The following is an 18,583-nucleotide window of genomic DNA, read 5'->3' as shown; positions in this document are numbered from 1 at the left end:
GAGGAAATCTTATTGAATAATATTGAATAATAGCCTTCGTAATAATCAGTCTAATCTTAAGTAGTGGATTCTATGAAAGTAGAGCAGATCAGATAACGTGAGGGATAACGCGAGTATTATAAACAATGATTTATTTAAGGAAATGTAATTATAATGAACAAATACCAGAGAAGTTATAGGTTAGTTGAAAGTGAGTTGAGTTGAACTGCATACGGTAGGTCCTAAACTATGATGAGGGTTGGTACAAGATGGTAGGTTGAGAGCGCGTGGGGAGGGGGGAAGGGAGAGAGAGAGAGAGATAGGCTTCTGGAGAACAATGGGAGAGTATGTTAACTAATCCTAACGAAAGTTAGGTTAAATCATTTGCAAACTAAAATCAAACGTAACAAATTAAATCACAATATGCCAATGTTCACAAGTAAGAAATGTAGCAATATCGCAGTTACTGTTGTCAGTTTGAAGAAGAAGAGTCAAGGTTCCGTTCGTCGTTGTCAAACGGTTAGAGCAAAGGAATCTTTCGTTCAAGTTCCTAGTGGTCCAGTGAGTTGCTGATTGAGAAGGATAGGTCAGATGTGTCACGAACACTTCCGGTGAATCCTTGCGAAAAAGCCCGGATTGCTTGTGCGTCAAGGTTTTATAATCCTTGAGAAAGGGGGTATCCTTTTGGAGGTGAACTCTGATTGGTCAGTTACTCCCACCTGGGCGTCCATCCTGAGATTGACGTATGGGTGTGAAGTGGTTGATAACTTTTCAGAGTTCAGCTATTTCAAATGTCCATGTATTGCTTATACTTCGAAATATAACAATACAACATTAATAAATGGTTTAGTTTGTAGATTAGAATCATTTTGATATCAAGATTGACTGATTTATCATAACAGGGAAGGAAGTTACATTAAAACATCAAATTATGTCAACACAGCATTAAAGGGAAAGCATACATTATAACACATCAACTACTGTCATTGAAATAGTGTCCATGAGCCATGTAGTCCTTGAGAATATGTTTGTAAATCCAGAAAAGTTAGTTCTTCCTTAAAATCCTTTGTCTCCATACTGTAAGGCCATTTTGGTCTACTTTCTGACCCCATGCTGGGCCAGAAGCTTTGAAGCTCCTGCTCTGGAGATAAGGACAAAGGAGGAAAACCCCCTTTCTCCTTGTCGGGGGTAGGGGAAAGGTGTGATGGTACGTGGTTTGTCTGTTGGCTCTGCTACATATCCCCCTGCTGGCAACGTCCGATGACTCGACGTCATTGGGCTGTTGGCACGTAAGAAGAGCAGAGAAAAGACAAACACGACACTACGACAGCATTTCTACTGTAAACATTGGCATGAGTGGACACTAAACAATGTAGGAATCAATGGGCGCTAACTTGGGTCCTATTACTAAGTTTCTTAGAATGAAAGGAAAGAAAAGAGAGAGAAGTGGAAGTGGGTGCCTTGACTTCCTGGAGTCATGGTCTTATTTGTCAGGGGCCAGGGAAGGTGGCTTATGCAGCGGTAGCTCTAAGGCATTCCTTTTGACAGTACCATGTTGGGTTTCTGGTAACAGATTTAAGAAATAAAAATATTGGTAGATTGGTGGAGCCATATTCGTCTTGTGACGGTGTTTGCCTATTATTTTGGTTTAAAGGAGGTTTTTTTTTTTTTTTTTTTTTTTTTTTGTGACTGAGACACTTTGGTCAAGGCACCTGTTGTGCACCTGTTTCATCAGCAGTTTGACAGGGTCAGGTTGCTGGTATAAGGCCAGGCCTCTGTGCATGGCCTGTTGTCCGCGAGTAGCGGTGTTTTCTTCCGGGGGTTGTGCCACCTTGTCACAGTTGGGGTGCTTCTTCTGGGATGCTTGTCGGCCATGGTAGGTTTTCCTACTTTCTGCACTCTCATCCAGTTGGCATCATGTGACTTCTTTTGGACCTGTGATGCTTCTCGTCGCAGGTGGGTTTCTGATGGCACCCGACGGTCATGGCGTTGTGCTGATTCTTTTTTAACCTTGTGTCTCGATGGGTGAGTGGCGTAGCTCTGGGGCGGTCTGGAGCGGCCATCTAGCCCATGGATCGGGTCCTCTTCTGAGAGATGTGGATCAGACGTAGGATGTCCCCCCCCTTCCACTGTGAAGACTGTGTTCTGGACTTCAGGGTGAGGCAGTGGATAGGGCTTCTTGACGTGGGTCCACATCTTGTTTCGTTTGAAGTCAATGAGGGGTTCCAGTCTGTTGAGTAGATCGTGTCCAATCAGCAGTTTTTCGGTCTCAAGCGGTGAGACATGGATGGGGTGGATTAGGGACATTTCTCCAAATGTTAGCTTCAAGTACAGTGTCTCTGTGACTGGAGCTTTGTTTTGGCTGAAGCTTGTGATGTTGAATTCACTATCTTCACTTTTAATCCATCTTCTGTTTGATCTGGCTATTTCTTTTAGCTGAGCGGCCAAGGTGGGTGCAATCAGGCAGATTTCTGCACCCGTGTCCAGCAATCCTTCGCAGGGCACTTCATCTTCAAGTGTGATGGGGACATAGCTTCGGTTAGCTCTTCCTTTTCTGGAAAGCTCACCCAGAAATGTGTGTAACTGTGGGGCTTGTTTGTGTGTTGTTGTTTCTGGAGGTTGTCTTCTCCTGGGTTTGTGGTGGTCTTGGGTCATCTTTCCTTTTTCCCATCCAATGGGGAGCCCTTGAGGTGTGTTTTCCGTGTTGGGGCCTTCTAGTCATGCTGGGTCTGACGGATCCTTTTTGTTTGCTTCATCCAATTTTCTTAGTATGTCACTAAGGTTTTTCTTCATGATTTCTATGTTCTCTTCACATTTTTCTTTTTGTTGATACTCTTGGGGTTTGTTTGTTTTGTTATAGTTGTGCTGGTGTCGTCCAGGGTTGTTGTGTTCGTTTTGGTACGGTGTGGGTCTTGTTGAGTGGTTTCGTGCATTATAGGAGGGTTGCTTGTAGGCGGGTCTGGGTTCGTAGGGTCTCTGGAGTTCTCGTCCTTCTAGTTGTAGGTGTGAGTCTGATTCCACCACATGGACATTTGAGTCTGGAGCTCGGTTGTTGTTCGCCCATGATTTATATGCCATGTCTCTCAGCTGCAGAGCCGTCATGGTTTCCTGGTTCGCGAAGGTCGTCATGAAGGGTTTTATGGATTGGGAGAGGTTGTCGATGAACACTGACTTGAACATGGGAGTTTCTTCTCCTCCGGGTTGGTTTTCTGTTGCAAAATAGGCTTTCTGGAACCGCTCATAGAATGTCTTTGGGTTTTCGTTGGCCTTTTGTTTTGTGTGCAGGGCGGTAGTGCAGCAGGAGCTTTTACTTTCTGAGTGCCAAGCCTTGAGGGTCCGGCAAGCCATGTCATAGCTGTGGCGTTCTCCAGCTGGTTGCCTGTCAAGCAGGGCTCTGATTGAGCTGGAAGAGGTGCTCTTCAACAGGTACAGCTTGTCTGCGTCTGTAGCTCTAGGTAGGCGATCGAGATTAAAGTTCAGTTGTTCCAGATACATCTCAATGCTTTGAGTGGGATTGTCTGGATCAAACTTTTCTATGTTCCTGCTCATTTTCAATAGCAGATTTAGTGACACTGCTGGTGGCAGGTCATGCATTTCCCATGCATTTTGTGGATAGGCTGAACGTGAGGGTTCATCATCGTTATCCCATCTGTTTGGGGCTGTGGTCTGAGCGTGTCGTTCAGGTTGGGATTGTAGTTCCATTTTCTGGTCCCGTTTCCTGCTCAGCTGTTCCGCATATTCTGGTCTCCTTCTTCCGTCAGTGTTTGGATCATCTATGGGCTGGATTGTGGCGGTCGCTTTGTACAGCTTTTGAAGGGTAGATAGTTGTTCAGTTCTTGCTTCAAGTAACTCGTCCCTCATCGTCCCCCGATCAGCTGTGGCGTGCGCGAGATCTTGGTACAGGAGTTGGATTTTTGTGTGGAGAGCGTGGCATTCTTCTTTTAAGTGGTCGTAGTCTGCTATTTTTCCATTAGTTTCATCCAATACCTTCTCTGTGTTTTTCAGTAGTGATGCTGAGTCCTTGTTGCTTTTCTGAACCCCCTGCATTTCTTCTTTCAGTTCTTCCAGTTCCTCAGCTAGGCCGCTGGCTTCCTGTTGCAGTGTCTCCCGTAATTCTTGTTCCTTTTCCTTAGCCATGAGGGCATCCCTGAGGGTACTTTCTTGTTGCGTTAGCTGTGTCTTAGCTCTTTCCAGTTCTTCCGCTAGGCCGCTGGCTTCCTGTTCCAGTCGTTCTTGTTCTCTTTCTTTCGCTTCAAGGGCATCTTTGAGGGTTATTTCCTGTTGTATTAGCTGTGTTTCCTGTTCCGTTAGCTGTGCTTTAGCTCTATCTAGTTCAACAGCCAGGTCGCTGGTTTCCTGTTCCAATCGTTTCCTGTGCTCTTGTTCTCTTTGTGCCGCCTTGAGAGCATCCTCTCGATCCTGGAGAGCCTGTGTCCATTGTGTGTTGACTTTTGTTATTGATAACCTGAGTAGTGCAGCATAGTTGAGACCGAGGCTGGATAGGCATTTGACAATTTGGGATTTGCTCAATATTTGGCCTACATTTTCTATGACCACTTCTTGAGTTTTCCTGGTGATCATATCGGAATTTAGATCGGTCAGCGTTTCCACATATCTTGGGTTTTCTTTTTCGGATAGGTGGACAATCAGTTTCTCAGCTTCCGTGAGGTGAGACATGTTTGGTTCGGCTACTGGAAGTTATTAACACAATGCTATTGTGATAATTGTTGATAGGCACTTTAGTTTTGTAGTGGTTCTCTTTTTGGCAGCAATATATATACTTTTCTTTTCCTTTTTTTTTTTGTTTACCAACTTAATATTAAAATTAAAATCAGAAGTTAATATTCAAAGATTAACAATCAAAAACTGAGATTAATATTCAGAAATTAAAATCAATATTAAAGTCACCATCCAGGATCAAAGATTCAGAAAATAAATAAAATTGTTTACCAAATTAATATTAAGGTTAAAATCAGAAGTCAATATTCAAAGATTAACAATCAAAAACTGAGATTAATATCCAGAAATTAAAATTAATATTAAAGTCACCACCCAGGATCAAAGATTAAAAAAAAAATGTTTATCAAATCAATACTAAAATTAAAATCAGAAGTTAATATTCAAAGATTAACAATCAAAAACTGAGATTAATATTCAGAAATTAAAATTAATATTAAAGTCACCTTCCAGGATCAAAGATTCAAACAAATTATTTATTCTTTTAGGCCTATATTAAATCTTAATTTCAGTAATGTTGTTATATTATCTATAAACGATTAGAGAATTTAGATTGAGTAGCTGTTGATTTGTTTTAGCCTAAACTGGACTGAGAAAGTACAATGTATTTAAATACTATAGCACATTAAGTTAGCCGGTTTAGCTTGTAGAATCAAACAGATAATGAACTAAATTGTTGCTGCATCTGTAATGTAGCGTTAATTTGGGCAAGGGTTTTACATTCACCTCGAATTGAATGCGAAACAGTGAAGCTTCTTTTCGAAAAGCTAGTTTATCAATTTCGGAATTGTTTAACAATATTGTGGCAGTACAGGCTGCGTTGTTCGGCTACTTCCAAACAAAAGTCCTTTTGGACTGATCGCAGATAGTGGGCAAACTAAAAATAATACACTTTACGTTTAATTATTATTTAGCGATTGTTGTTAAAGTTGTATATTGATGAGGGATAAATAGGATTACAGTTCAGTATGGTCAACAACGCCGATATTCTGACAACTTCCACTTTTAAGTGCGCGGAATGAAAATCAAATTACAGGTCTTTGTTCACGAAAGGTAACTATTTCCGGTTAAGCAACAATAAAGGTCCTTAAATAAGCAGCTTCTCCTGTCTCAATAATTATTTTACTGTTACTTTACTGATTCTAGAGGTTGAGTGTTTACATTAATGTTGAATTACATGCAAAACAAAGTGAAGCTTTTTCCGAAAAGCTAAGTTAATCAATTTACCAATTGTTTAACAAGGTAGAAGCATATAGCTTAATGTAGAGAGCTGCGTAGTCTCCTTCAAAATCAAAGTCCTTTTGGACTGATCAATGTCTGTTATCTACCTCTAACTAGACAATGGCAACTTATCAGTTGCTTGGTTGATTTACTCAACCCAAATGGCCAACACTACTATAATACACCTTTCCGAAGCGTGTATGGTACCAAAATAGTAGTGGTGTGACTCTATAAAAAGGTTCTTACGCCTTCATGTAGAAGCGCTGCCTTTGTTTCACAAGATGAAATGAGACGGGTCGCAGTGTCACTGCGCACGCGCGTACCTCCGCTCAAGTCTAGCTTTTCCGAAGCTAGTTAGCTACACACAAATAGCCAATTGTTCACGACAAAGCCAATTCAATGAGTACACAGCACAGTATTCAAACAGTGTTTAAAACCGTAGCTATCTGGGGGAATAGTTAAATACAACGGAGCGTTAATTTAACCAAAAGGGTGGGAGGGTGGGTTTCAGACGGAAAATGTATCTCCGTTATAGATCGCTCATTTCAATCTGTTTCAAAGCCTATCACGGGGCTCCAATATGTAGCGGGGTTTGCTCGTTTAAGATTAGCAATACTTAATTTATAATAAAGTATGTAGTTCTTGGGGCACCACCTCTTATTGTTAAAGGGATAGAGGAAACCTTATTGAATAATATTTAAATAATAGCCTTCGTAATAATCAGTCTAATCTTAAGGAATGAATTCGTTCTAAGAGTAGAGCCAATCGTAACATCAGTGAACACGCACGTCAAAATATCTTTACAATGAATTTATTCAAGTAAGGTAAACAGATCTTATGAAAAGTTGGATTATGGGTTTGATATGAGAGATTGGTTTCAATGAACAGAATGAAATGGTCTAACTTAAAGAAAGGCAGAAATTGTACAGTCAGTGATTACATCCTTACAAATCATAAACAGAGCTCACGCCAATGCCATGTCGAGGAGGAAAGAGCGTTAGCCATAGTTACGTTTGATCAGGGGTTGATCAATGATGTTGAGGGCGGTTTGCGCCAAAGGTCCATTTGAAGAATCTGAAGTCACAGCGCGGCTGCGCTGGGTCATGTGACTGAGTCTGCGGGATCTCAGTGAAGTCGCATTTGGAATTGCGTTTTGGGTTCTTCTGTTGAAACGTCCAGATAGTGTCGCGATCACTATAAAGTTGAATCTCAGGAGAAGCTTGGCGACGTCCTTGGAACGCCAATCCTGATGGCGTTCATGCCATGGTCGGTTTCGCTGGAGTCAGAGATTGATGGTCATCTTAGGGCTTTATACAGTTCGAGGGAGGACCCGTCTGGGGTCAGATGTGGATTGGGGGAAGCTGGGTTCTCAACTCCCCCCTCCTTCCTTCACACCTACCAAAGGTGTGATCTGATCTTTGGCTGGTTCATTCGATGGTTCAAATATTGTTCTGGACATCTTGGTACAGTTACAAAATATAGTTGAATGATTGTTTTATTATGATAGCTTCGTGTAGATACCAAGAATGACGTGGTTATCTTTCAGGAAGAAGGAGTTGTTACTAGAATCAAGATTTCAGTGAACACAACATTAAAACAAAGTAACAAACATAACACAAATATCCCTCTCATAATTCTCCACCTTGTACTCTTGTGGTAAAGGTGAAGTCTCAAGACTTTCCTCAAAAGTTCTGATCAAGGTATGTTCTTTGTTCAAATCGCCGCCGAAACGGATAGCAAATGGTCGCTGGAGACGTGTTGTCTAAATCAGGCCCTTTGAAGCTTGCAAGCTAGCAGGAGGGCTGATTAGGTAGATTGGGGAGGCCCCCCCCCCCATTCTATGGTTCCTTTGCATCGGCGTTTGGTGGGTAATCAGCATACTGAGGGTGTCACAAGGGCTGATTCTGATGTGATTGAATCACTCTTCAGGTGTGGCAAGATGTTGGCTCCGTGTGGTCTTGTGGACCTCACTACAACAGTATCAGACTGTACAGTGTCAGGCTCTACAGTGTCAGGCTGTACAGTGTCTGGCTGTACAGTGTCAGACTGTACAGTGTCAGGCTCTACAGTGTCAGACTGTACAGTGTCAGACTCTACAGTGTCAGGCTGTACAGTGTCATACTGTACAGTGTCAGACTGTACGGTGTCAGACTGTACAGTGTCAGGCTCTACAGTGTCAGACTGTACAGTGTCAGACTGTATAGTGTCAGGCTCTACAGTGTCAGGCTGTACAGTGTCAGGCTCTACAGTGTCAGGCTGTACAGTGTCAGACTGTACAGTGTCAGACTCTACAGTGTCAGGCTGTACAGTGTCATACTGTACAGTGTCAGACTGTACAGTGTCAGGCTCTACAGTGTCAGACTGTACAGTGTCAGGCTCTACAGTGTCAGGCTCTACAGTGTCAGACTGTACGGTGTCAGACTGTACAGTGTCAGGCTGTACAGTGTCAGGCTCTACAGTGTCAGGCTGTACAGTATCAGGCTCTACAGTGTCAGGCTCTACAGTGTCAGGCTCTACAGTGTCAGACTGTACAGTGTCAGGCTCTACAGTGTCAGGCTGTACAGTGTCAGACTGTACAGTGTCAGGCTCTACAGTGTCAGGCTCTACAGTGTCAGGCTGTACAGTGTCAGGCTCTACAGTGTCAGGCTCTACAGTGTCAGGCTCTACAGTGTCATGCTCTACAGTGTCAGGCTGTACAGTGTCAGGCTCTACAGTGTCAGGCTCTACAGTGTCATGCTCTACAGTGTCAGGCTCTACAGTGTCAGGCTCTACAGTGTCAGGCTCTACAGTGTCATACTCTACAGTGTCAGGCTCTACAGTGTCATGCTCTACAGTGTCAGGCTCTACAGTGTCAGGCTCTACAGTGTGTGGCTTCAGCGGCCTGGCTGTGGATGCTCTGAGGCCAATAAATCGACAGCCCTTTAAGTAGCCGATGCCTACTGAGCTTGATGGAAGCCCAGTCTCCTGCATGAGTAATCCCAACCTGCCTAATTACCCTCCCTGGTAATGTCATTCATCTGCAGCAGCGGCTCTTCAAGTGGAGTTCTTTTCAAAATGACACGATCGGCTCTACAATGCAACTCTATGCAACTCATATTCAAGCTTCTTGTAAGGATTGCTTTGCAATTATTAAAAGGTCTTTGAAATCCTAACCAGTGTTTGCTTGTACAGTATGCTCCCTATTGAGTAAGCATACACAGCTAAACTGTTCCCATCACACCATGTGATCGTGCTGCTGCATGACTGAGGCTCCAGTTCCTCTTCTCATCAATCCTGTGTCATAATGACAGCGCGTTAGCAACCAACAAGCTGTCAAACACTATATACTGCGAGCGCTCACGTGGTTGACCTTCTACTACTAATGAATTCAAGTGATCTCTGAAGCATTCATGTTCCATCTTTCTCTGCTCCGCATTATATCATCACCGGCTTGCCATCTATCTCTCCTCTCCTCCCCCCCCCTCCTCTTCCCTCCTCTCCTCTCCTTTCCTCTCCTCTCCTCTCTAATCTTGTCTCTCCTCTCTTCTCTCCTTTTTTCTCCCATCCTTTCGCCTCCTCCTCCTCCTCCCCTCCCCCCTACTCTCCTCTCCCCTCCTCTGCCTCCCTTTCACTCGTCTCCTCAGCTCTTCTCTTCTCTCCTCTCTTCTTCTCTCCTCATCTCCTCTGTCCTCCTCTGCCTATCATTTCTCGTCAGCTGAGCAGTGAGCCAGAACAGGACTGGGAACCTGCCCAGAAGCTTGCTGGCCGAGGGCAGGATCATGGACAAACTGCCGAGAGACCTTCTGATAGGAGCCAAGACACGCAGCACTCCTCGCGTCCTGCTATTTAAAGCACAAATCGTCAGAAGTGTATCTTCATGATAAAGTGTATCTTCAGAAAATGAGCTCTGAGGTGAGAAGTATAGCCTCCTCTCCCCTACCCCCCTCCTCTCCTCTCCTCTCCTCTCCTCTCCCCTCCTCTCCTCTCCCCTCCTCTCCTCTCCTCTCCCCTCCTCTCCTCTCCCCTCTTCTCCTCTCCCCTCCCCTCCCCCTCACAAGGTTTTTTTTGTTGTCGTTTTGTACAGTAAATAGATCTGATTGTTGACAATTTCAAACAGAGTTCTCCATTAACGCAGGCTGCTTTGTGCTAATCTGGAGCGAATCACAGTGGCCCTGAACGGACAGGAGGACGGCTGCTGCAGGGTGGAGATAAACGTCTGTCAGGCAGGGTCCAGGGTGTAATAACACTACTCCACGGTCATATTTAGCCCGGGATGCAACGCCTCAGTCTTACGTATTGCTTCCAGAGATGTGGGTTAGTTACATTTGTCTGACAGGGCAGGACTGGAGAGATCTACCCTCTAAAACATGCACTGTCTTAACATTGAGGCACACGCACACACTGTAAATGCACACGCACACACACACACAAACAAACACATGCACAGACTCAAAACACCCAAATGGTATACATTTTGATGCACAAACACACACACACAAAGTGGGGGGGGGGGAAATTGTACTGAATATCAGACAGCGGTGTCTGGGGACTGGTAGAAAAGGAGGTTAAAATATTAATGTTTATGAAATATTAAAGGCATTCTCCATTGAACTCTGGGAAGTTTGGGATTGCAGTCTTTTGCAGTTGAGTGTTTACCTCTTGTGAGAGTAGGAAAGAGGATTCCTTAAGAGCTGGAAGGAATCTGTCAAGTCTTTTACAAACACATTCAGTTACCCTGCAACGTGCAAGGTAAAATAACTAAATAAAGACTCCAGTGTCTCTTGGCAATTGTGACGGCCAGTCTACACACACACACACACACACACACACACACACACACACACACACACACACACACACACACACACACAGCTACACACTCACACCTACCCCCACACCCGAACCTCACCCCATCCCTCCCTCAACAGACACAGACCCAACTTCATCTCACTCTTACCCCAACACACACACACACACACACACACTCACACACTCCCAGATCGCATGGTGCTGATCCACCTAGATGAGAGGCTCAGGCATGAGGGAACAACAGACGCTGGCCCTGATCCTCCTAGTCAGAGTGCCTGCTGCCCTCCCCCCATACCATCCCCATGACCCAAAAACCATGCTTCACATCTCAGGACACTGCAATTTGGCACTAGATATTGGAAACAACGGCATGGCTATCAGACATTCTATTGAGAAGGACCGAAAACAAGCAACTGGTCATTTTCTAGAAATGCACGTTGTTGTTGATGGGAAGGTCAATAAAGTTGTGTTAAGGTTGCAGCATCAAAGATAGAGAGCCAGGTAAAATAAAGGTCTGAAGTGTGGCCAGGTGGATATAAAAAGTGTGTTTAGATGGGTATAATGGAGGGTGACAGATGCCCCCACCTCACCATCCTGGGCTGTCAGGGTCCTAGGTGCCCCCTGGCACTGATCACACCTGGCAAATGAGCCTTGCCAAACGAATGGGCCATTGCCTTTGCGATCTGACAGCACAACTTAATTGAAACTATCAATCAGAGTCTCTCCTCCTTGCCCAGCATGGATTATAGTCATTCACTCCCTCTCCCTCTATCTCTCCCCCCCTCCTCCCCAATCGCATACCCAGACAGGCCAACACATGCACACACATACATACATACACACACAAACACACACACACACCAAATCAATTTGAGAAATCTCGTCCACCTGCCCCGCTCTCCTTCCCTCCTGTGAGGAAAACACACTGGCCAATGCGTGACAGCCGTAATGAATCAATTTATGAATCCTTCCGTTGAGCATTGTTTTGTACCTCCAACCAGTCTCCCGACGAGCCAAGCCCTTCCGCAGCCTCTGCTGTGAGCCTCTGCAGCACTGCCTGAAGCGCCAACATTAAGATATGTCATGGTCTGGGCTGCAGGATAAGACATCATCTTGCATCAGACCAGCACAGAACATGATGCCTGCGTCTGTAGAGAGATGATCAAATCAGAACACACAAAAGGAAACAGCGCTTCTCTCTCTCTCTCTCCCTCTCTCTCTCTCTCTCTGAAAGGCAGGAAAGAGTTAAACCTATTACAGGAGACCAATCAGGGTTTGGAGGGGGAGCGCACTGCAAACCTCCGCAGTGTGAGAGAGAGAGAGAGCGGGAGGGAGGGGGGAGAAGGGGAGGGAGTGGAGAGAGGGAAAGATACTAGGAGCACGGCAGATTGCACTCCACTCAACACACAGGAAGGGGGAGACGCGCAACAGAGACACAGACATAGTTGGAGGTGTGGAGAGCGCATCACACGTTTAGTGTGAGGAGAGAGTGAGAGAAAGAGAAGAAAATAGGAAGAAAGGATAGAAGCACGCACAGATTTTCGCAGGAAGAGAGGAGGTCGTTTTTTTTCGTCTTGGTTTTCCCTTCATTCAACACAGAGGAGAGGAGTGTTGTGGATAAATCAAAAATAAACGACACCTGTTTAGCGAATGACCTCTGCCATCTGTCCAGAGTAAACATTCTATTGGTCCGTGAGAGAACGGCAGAAGGAGAGGGAATGTGTATGGTGGAACCTCGGCTGCCGAGAATGTGGAGTTGGTGGGATTAGGCTACCGGACTGGACAGAAGGGGACAGGACACAGCTGGATTCCCGGGAAGGCGCTGGCACGTGAGTATTCCTCTGTTTTGATGGGCCACACTGCTAGACGTGCTGGGGATGAAAGCACTGCCACGGAAAGAGGGCTTCCAAGTTTTAGTGAACCTCAAAGATAAACATGTTTGTTACTGTGTGTGGTGACACGGAGACGGCCTCGGAGGTCTGCTGGTGTCAGATGAACTGAGTCGAAGATCAGGCTGACACAGTCACCATCTCATGCCAAAAGAAAACTGCTTCATGTGTTTGGTGAAGGAGCTGCAGGCCACCACGGCTTGTTGTGTGATCTTGTGTGAACATGTGTAACATGAATGAGGATGGGATCCTTATCCCAAGACACCTACATCTCATCGGAGCGTACTTAGTGGGATAGAGAACAGCCTCTTCAAACCACATCAGGACTTTTTTCTGTCATTACTGCACCACACACGCCAACATGATACTACGGTGTTTGACACAGGTCTTGGAGATAAAACAAAGGGAAAACATGTTTTAAGAAGTTGTGTGTGTGTGTGTGTGGTCAGACGCTGGTGGGTGTCAATGTTGTGTTTGTTGTCCCTGTGTAGGCCATGAGCTGCAGCGTTATGCTAATTTGATCAAAGTGACAGAAATCTATGGGCGAACGAGGAGACACAAGACTTTGTTAGGAGAGGGTTTGTTATGCAAATATCAAGCTCCTCGTAGTCTTTCCACAGACAAAATATTGTTTCATTCTTAGTTTTTTCTTGTCTGTCTCCTCCTTCTTCCTCCCTCCCTCTCTCTCTCTCCCCCTCTCCCTCCTTCCCTCTCTCTCTCCCTCTCTCTCAGGATGCTGAATGAAATGGTTGATGTTTGTTGAGGACAGATGAACGACGGTCCTATCTGATTGGCCCCTTGGTCAGTTTGTCCAATCACAGTCCAGGATATTTACCTCAGTGTAATTCAACAAGACCGGTCAAATCAACCTGCTCTCGTTTTGTAAAGAAAACCATCTAGAGTTAATCAGAATCGATCCCCCTTGCACGCACACACACGCACCCAGACACACAGTGCTAAACAATCGCACACATACACTTTCATACCTCCCCTCCTTTCAACATAATGGGAATCTCACAGTACTTTTGTGCCTGATTTACAAGTCAATGTGATGAGAGAGCTCGGGGAGTAAAGGTCTGTTCCATTAGTGCTCACCAGGGGATAAAAGGAGTCAGTCTGCACTTACTGACCTCGCCAGGTTGTAGACCACACTCACACTGGCCTGCAGCAGTGCTGGTTCTCAGCCTGGGCCTGCATGGCCCTCCACCCTGGACTGAGAGCGACGCAGAGTGTCTGGATGCAGGAAGACTCCATGAGACTCCAGGATCACAACATTATTTGGTGATTGCGTTCTTCAGCTTTGCGTTCGACACCTGGGACGTCTTTTTTTTGACAGAGGAGTTTTTTTTTGCAGTTGTGGGATGTACGGCACTTCCTGTTCGTCTCTGGAGGAGGACTCTGCGTCCTCGCACTCGCCCGGTGGCTCAGCAGACCTCCTGCCCGGGAATACTGTGAGTTTATAAACAGGACATGGCCCGGACAGTTTACCCCTGATCCAGTCATCCGTCAGCGACCTCCCTCCACCGCCTAAACAAACGAAAGGACGAAACAGAACAAGCGACAGAAAGAGAGACAGAGAGAGACACAGCGAGAGAGACGGTGCAGAAAGACCTACACAGTACCTGTGTTCTCTCCCGTGTGGTAGTGGCAGATCACCAAACCCTGCCTGGTGTTTAGCAGGAAGAGCATCCTAGCAGTCAATCACAGACAGCCTACCACCGGGGGGGGGGAGGCAGGTGCCTTTCGGTCTGCCCCAGAAGAGAAGCCTTTACTGGGGGGAAGCCTGGCGCGGCCTGGATGCTTAGCTCTGCTGGAGCTGAGTCCCCTGGTATGCTGGGCTTTCGTGCCTGTCTCTATGGATCCAACCACGCTCTCCGGCTCGACCACACACCCTTGGGGCTGAGATAGAGCTGGAGGGTTAGGGTAAGTGTTGTGTGATTACATGGGGCTGGTCTCGAGTGTGTGTAATCTGTGTCAACTTCACTTATCTATCGTTTGTCACATTTATTTTTAATTTTTTACATCACTCGCATGGTCACGTTACATTTCTTAGGATTGACTAAACGTACGATATAGATGAGACTGTTTGAAATGTAAAAAATATATCAAAACGTTAAGACACCCTTTGCTAGGAATTTACATGGACAGCACAGACACTTGACCAAACACACCTATGTGTTAATGAGACTTATACAAGACCCTTGTGCTGTAGTGACGTGTTCTTCTGATGAGTGTTGCATGGTGTGATCATGGGTCACGATTAAAATAGTCCCAGCATTGCAGCCATGAGGAGAGGATATATAAGGGAGAAGTTAGTCATGCTCTGCACGTACAGTGCCCTGATCTACAGGACGTGGATAGCAGTTAGCGTGCTTATAGAGCACACGCTCGTCTTCCATCATTTCGACCCAGAACATTTCCTTATTATTTGATAAATGGCAGAATTAGCCGACAGGCTTTCACACGTAAAAAAAAAAAAAATAGAAAAAAAAAAGATTTGATTCTTGCATCGTAAGAACAATCTGCTGTCCCAATTCCAGCCTGCCTTTTGAAATTGTGATGAGCTAGACTTCGGATGTGAGGTGCTCCTCTAATCACACTCCCGGCTGTTCGAATAACACCAAAAACTGTCTCTTTCTGTCTCCCCTCCTCTCTCTCTGTCTCTCCACCCCCCTTCCTTCCTCCAGGATAATGCATATCCTTTCCCATCTGGAAGACAAAGTCACCATGAGCAACGTCACCGTCACCGACAACTCCGAGCCCATCAGCCGAACCATGAGCCTCTCCGAGCCGTACCCCTACCCCCTCAGCTTCCAGGTGTCCCTCACAGGGTTCCTCATGCTGGAGATCCTGCTGGGCCTCAGCTCCAACCTCACCGTGCTGGCCCTCTACTGCATGAAGTCCAACCTCATCAGCTCCGTGTCCAACATCGTCACCATGAACCTGCACGTCCTGGACGTGCTGGTGTGCGTGGGCTGCATCCCCCTCACCATCGTGGTGGTCCTGCTGCCCCTGCGGGGAGACAAGGCGCTGATCTGCTGCTTCCACGAGGCCTGCGTCTCCTTTGCCAGCGTCGCCACCGCCGCCAACGTCCTCGCCATCACCCTGGACCGCTACGACATCTCCGTCAAGCCGGCCAACCGCGTGTTGACCATGGGTCGCGCCCTGGCTCTGCTGGCGGCCATCTGGGTGCTGTCCTTCCTTAGTTTCCTGGTGCCCTTCATGGAGGTGGGCTTCTTCGCCCAGGGTCAGGTGGAACTCAACCAGACAGTGGTGGCTCACCCTAACCAGTACTACACAGAGCTGGGTCTATACTACCACCTGCTGGCCCAGATCCCAATCTTCTTCTTCACGGTGGTGGTCATGCTCATCACGTACTCCAAGATCCTGCAGGCGCTCAACATCCGCATCGGCACGCGCTTCCACGCCTCGCAGAAGAAGAAGGCCAAGAGGAAAAAGCGTCCGTCCATGACGCCCATGACGCCCCAGCAGGAGGGCACGGAAGGGTCCCAGAGCAGCGGCGGGGTGCGCATGCCCACGCTGGGCATGCGCACCTCGGTGTCCGTCATCATCGCCCTCCGGCGGGCCGTCAAGCGGCACCGGGAGCGGCGGGAGCGGCAGAAGCGCGTGTTCCGGATGTCGCTCCTCATCGTGTCCACGTTCCTGCTGTGCTGGACACCCATCACGCTGCTCAACACCGTCATCCTGAGCGTGGGCCCCAGCGACGCCACCGTCAAGCTGAGGCTGGGCTTCCTGGTCATGGCGTACGGGACCACCATCTTCCACCCTCTGCTCTACGCCTTCACCAGGCAGAAGTTCCAGAAGGTTCTGAAGAGCAAGATGAAGAAGAGGGTGGTGTCTATCATCGAGGCGGACCCTCTGCCTAACAACGCGATCATCCGCAACTCTTGGATCGACCCGAAGAGGAACAAAAAGGTGACATTTGACGACAAGGAGGCCCGACAGAAGTGTCTTTCTTCCGAGGGCGTGGAGTGAACTGCTGTGCTCCCGGAGAGAACAGGACTCTCTCACTCCTCAGGGAGCAGTGAGAAAAGGGAATCACTCATCCAAAGCAGAACTGTAAATATTCTGTGTATTTAAATGTACAAAACATCAGAGGTGGATAATTTATTTCTATTTAATGATATCAAAACGCAGGTACAAAATACTAGGTTGCCTATAGACATCTAGTTCTGTAGATAATGCATGGCTTTTTTTGTAACCGTGGTGACACAAACATGGTGTACATATCTTCTTTTTTTTACAGTATATCAAAAATACATTTAAAACTAGAGCAAATAGGCTGTATACTGTATATGTGTATATTTATAATAAATGTGGTGTTTACTCACTTAGTGTAGCTGCAGGTTCCCTGTGGCCTGGTCTGTCTATAAAGGCTGTGCAGCCATGAATCATAGTGACAGACGCTCCTCTGCAGCCAGCTGTCTCCAGTTAGGTGTCATTTACGGCAGGGCGGAGCCTCTAAGGCCACCAGGTCAGATTAGGAGCAGTGTATCTGTCAGCGTAGGTGGAAGAGAGAGAGAGAGAGAGAGAGAGAGAGAGAGAGAGAGAGAGAGAGAGAGAGAGAGAGAGAGAGAGAGAGAGAGAGAGAGAGAGAGAGAGAGAGAGAGAGAGAGAGAGAGAGAGAGAGAGAGAGAGAGAGAGAGAGAGAGAGAGAGAGAGGCAAAGGAAGGTGAAGCGGGAGAGGGGGGAAGGTGGACGAGAGAGAGGGAGAAGGGGTCGAGTATGAAAGAAATAGAGAGAAGGTGCAGGGAGAGAAAGGTTGAGAGGGAAGAGGGAGATGATTAAACGTGGCTCTAATAAGAAAGGGGGTCAGTAGGAAGAGGAGGGAGCGGGCTGTGCTTCTTCACAGGGCCGGGTGGAAACAGGGTTTACCGCCATGTTGTTCGCCTCGCTATTTACGACCATGGAGTAATCCACAACACACACACACGTCACCCTTCGCTTTGATGAAAGCCAGGGTCTGTTTCTAAAGTCAATATTGGACATAGTAGGACTCTAATGTGATCGTTCAACATAGGAAGAATATAGGGGAGAGGAAGGACATGGAAATGGGGAAATGGATCGGTGAAAATAAGTGAAAATATGACTGAATTATCATATTGTATTCACATATTGTAATGATCAGAACATGTCACAGAGTATGTTCGTCACGATCAATGACTGGGGGTTGAAAGAGATTGAAATTAGCTTCCCTCAATGCCTCTGTAAAAACAAGTGACCCCAGAGTCCAACCCTGCAGTAATAGAACACAGACAAAAACAGATCTCTGCTACGATGCAGACATCTGTCTACATCCCAAAGCCTGGTGCTATTTTATTCTTCTGTTGAAGAATTCGGCATTCAGCCTTTATCCAGTCCCTTTATGGTTCTATGAAGAACTTCACTTATTACATTTGGTCTTCCTTGAGGCAACAGATGTGGTGCCTACTTATACAGCACTGTACAGCTGTGTGCTGGTCATTAGCATATATATAAAACCATTGTCATTCTGCTCTGAGCTCTGCCTGTGCTTCACATACATGTTTAACTGTATTACAATCCTCAGTTCACAAATTACACATAACATGCCATACTCAGGCAAATTCATGTCCTGAAAGTAAATACGCATAGACACACATCCACCCACCCACACACACACACTCACAGACACACACACACAGACACATACACCCACACAGACACAGTCAACCACACACACAGACACATCCATATATCCACAGACACATACACCCACACAGACACAGTCAACCACACACACAGACACATCCATATATCCACAGACACATACACCCACACAGACACAGTCAACCACACACACAGACACATCCATATATCCACAGACACATACACCCACACAGACACAGTCAACCACACACACAGACACATCCATATATCCACAGACACATACACCCACACAGACACAGTCAACCACACACACAGACACA

The 18,583-nt window shown here is 46.3% G+C and overlaps 1 protein-coding gene across 2 annotated transcripts in view; it reads left to right on the top strand.

The window, feature by feature from the left end:
• Nucleotides 1-16,965, top strand: part of LOC134021594 (G-protein coupled receptor 22-like) — a 32,768-nt gene extending 15,803 nt beyond the window's left edge. The window contains exons 2-3 of one of the 2 annotated variants that reach the window (XM_062462609.1): nt 14,193-14,537; nt 15,302-16,965. In XM_062462609.1, the coding sequence (XP_062318593.1) occupies nt 15,306-16,610 (1,305 nt within the window). In that variant the 5' untranslated portion in view covers nt 14,193-14,537; nt 15,302-15,305 and the 3' untranslated portion in view covers nt 16,611-16,965. Of the gene's footprint in view, nt 1-13,961; nt 14,538-15,301 lie in introns of those variants that run through there. The other variant, XM_062462608.1, reaches the window with a different exon arrangement.
• The last annotated feature ends 1,618 nt before the right edge of the window (nt 16,966-18,583 follow it).

Source organism: Osmerus eperlanus, chromosome 5, assembly GCF_963692335.1.
Source record: "Osmerus eperlanus chromosome 5, fOsmEpe2.1, whole genome shotgun sequence".
In the NCBI taxonomy this organism is placed as follows: domain Eukaryota; kingdom Metazoa; phylum Chordata; class Actinopteri; order Osmeriformes; family Osmeridae; genus Osmerus; species Osmerus eperlanus.
Note: the sequence above shows the minus strand (reverse complement) of the source record. Positions and strands in the feature narration are given on the sequence as shown.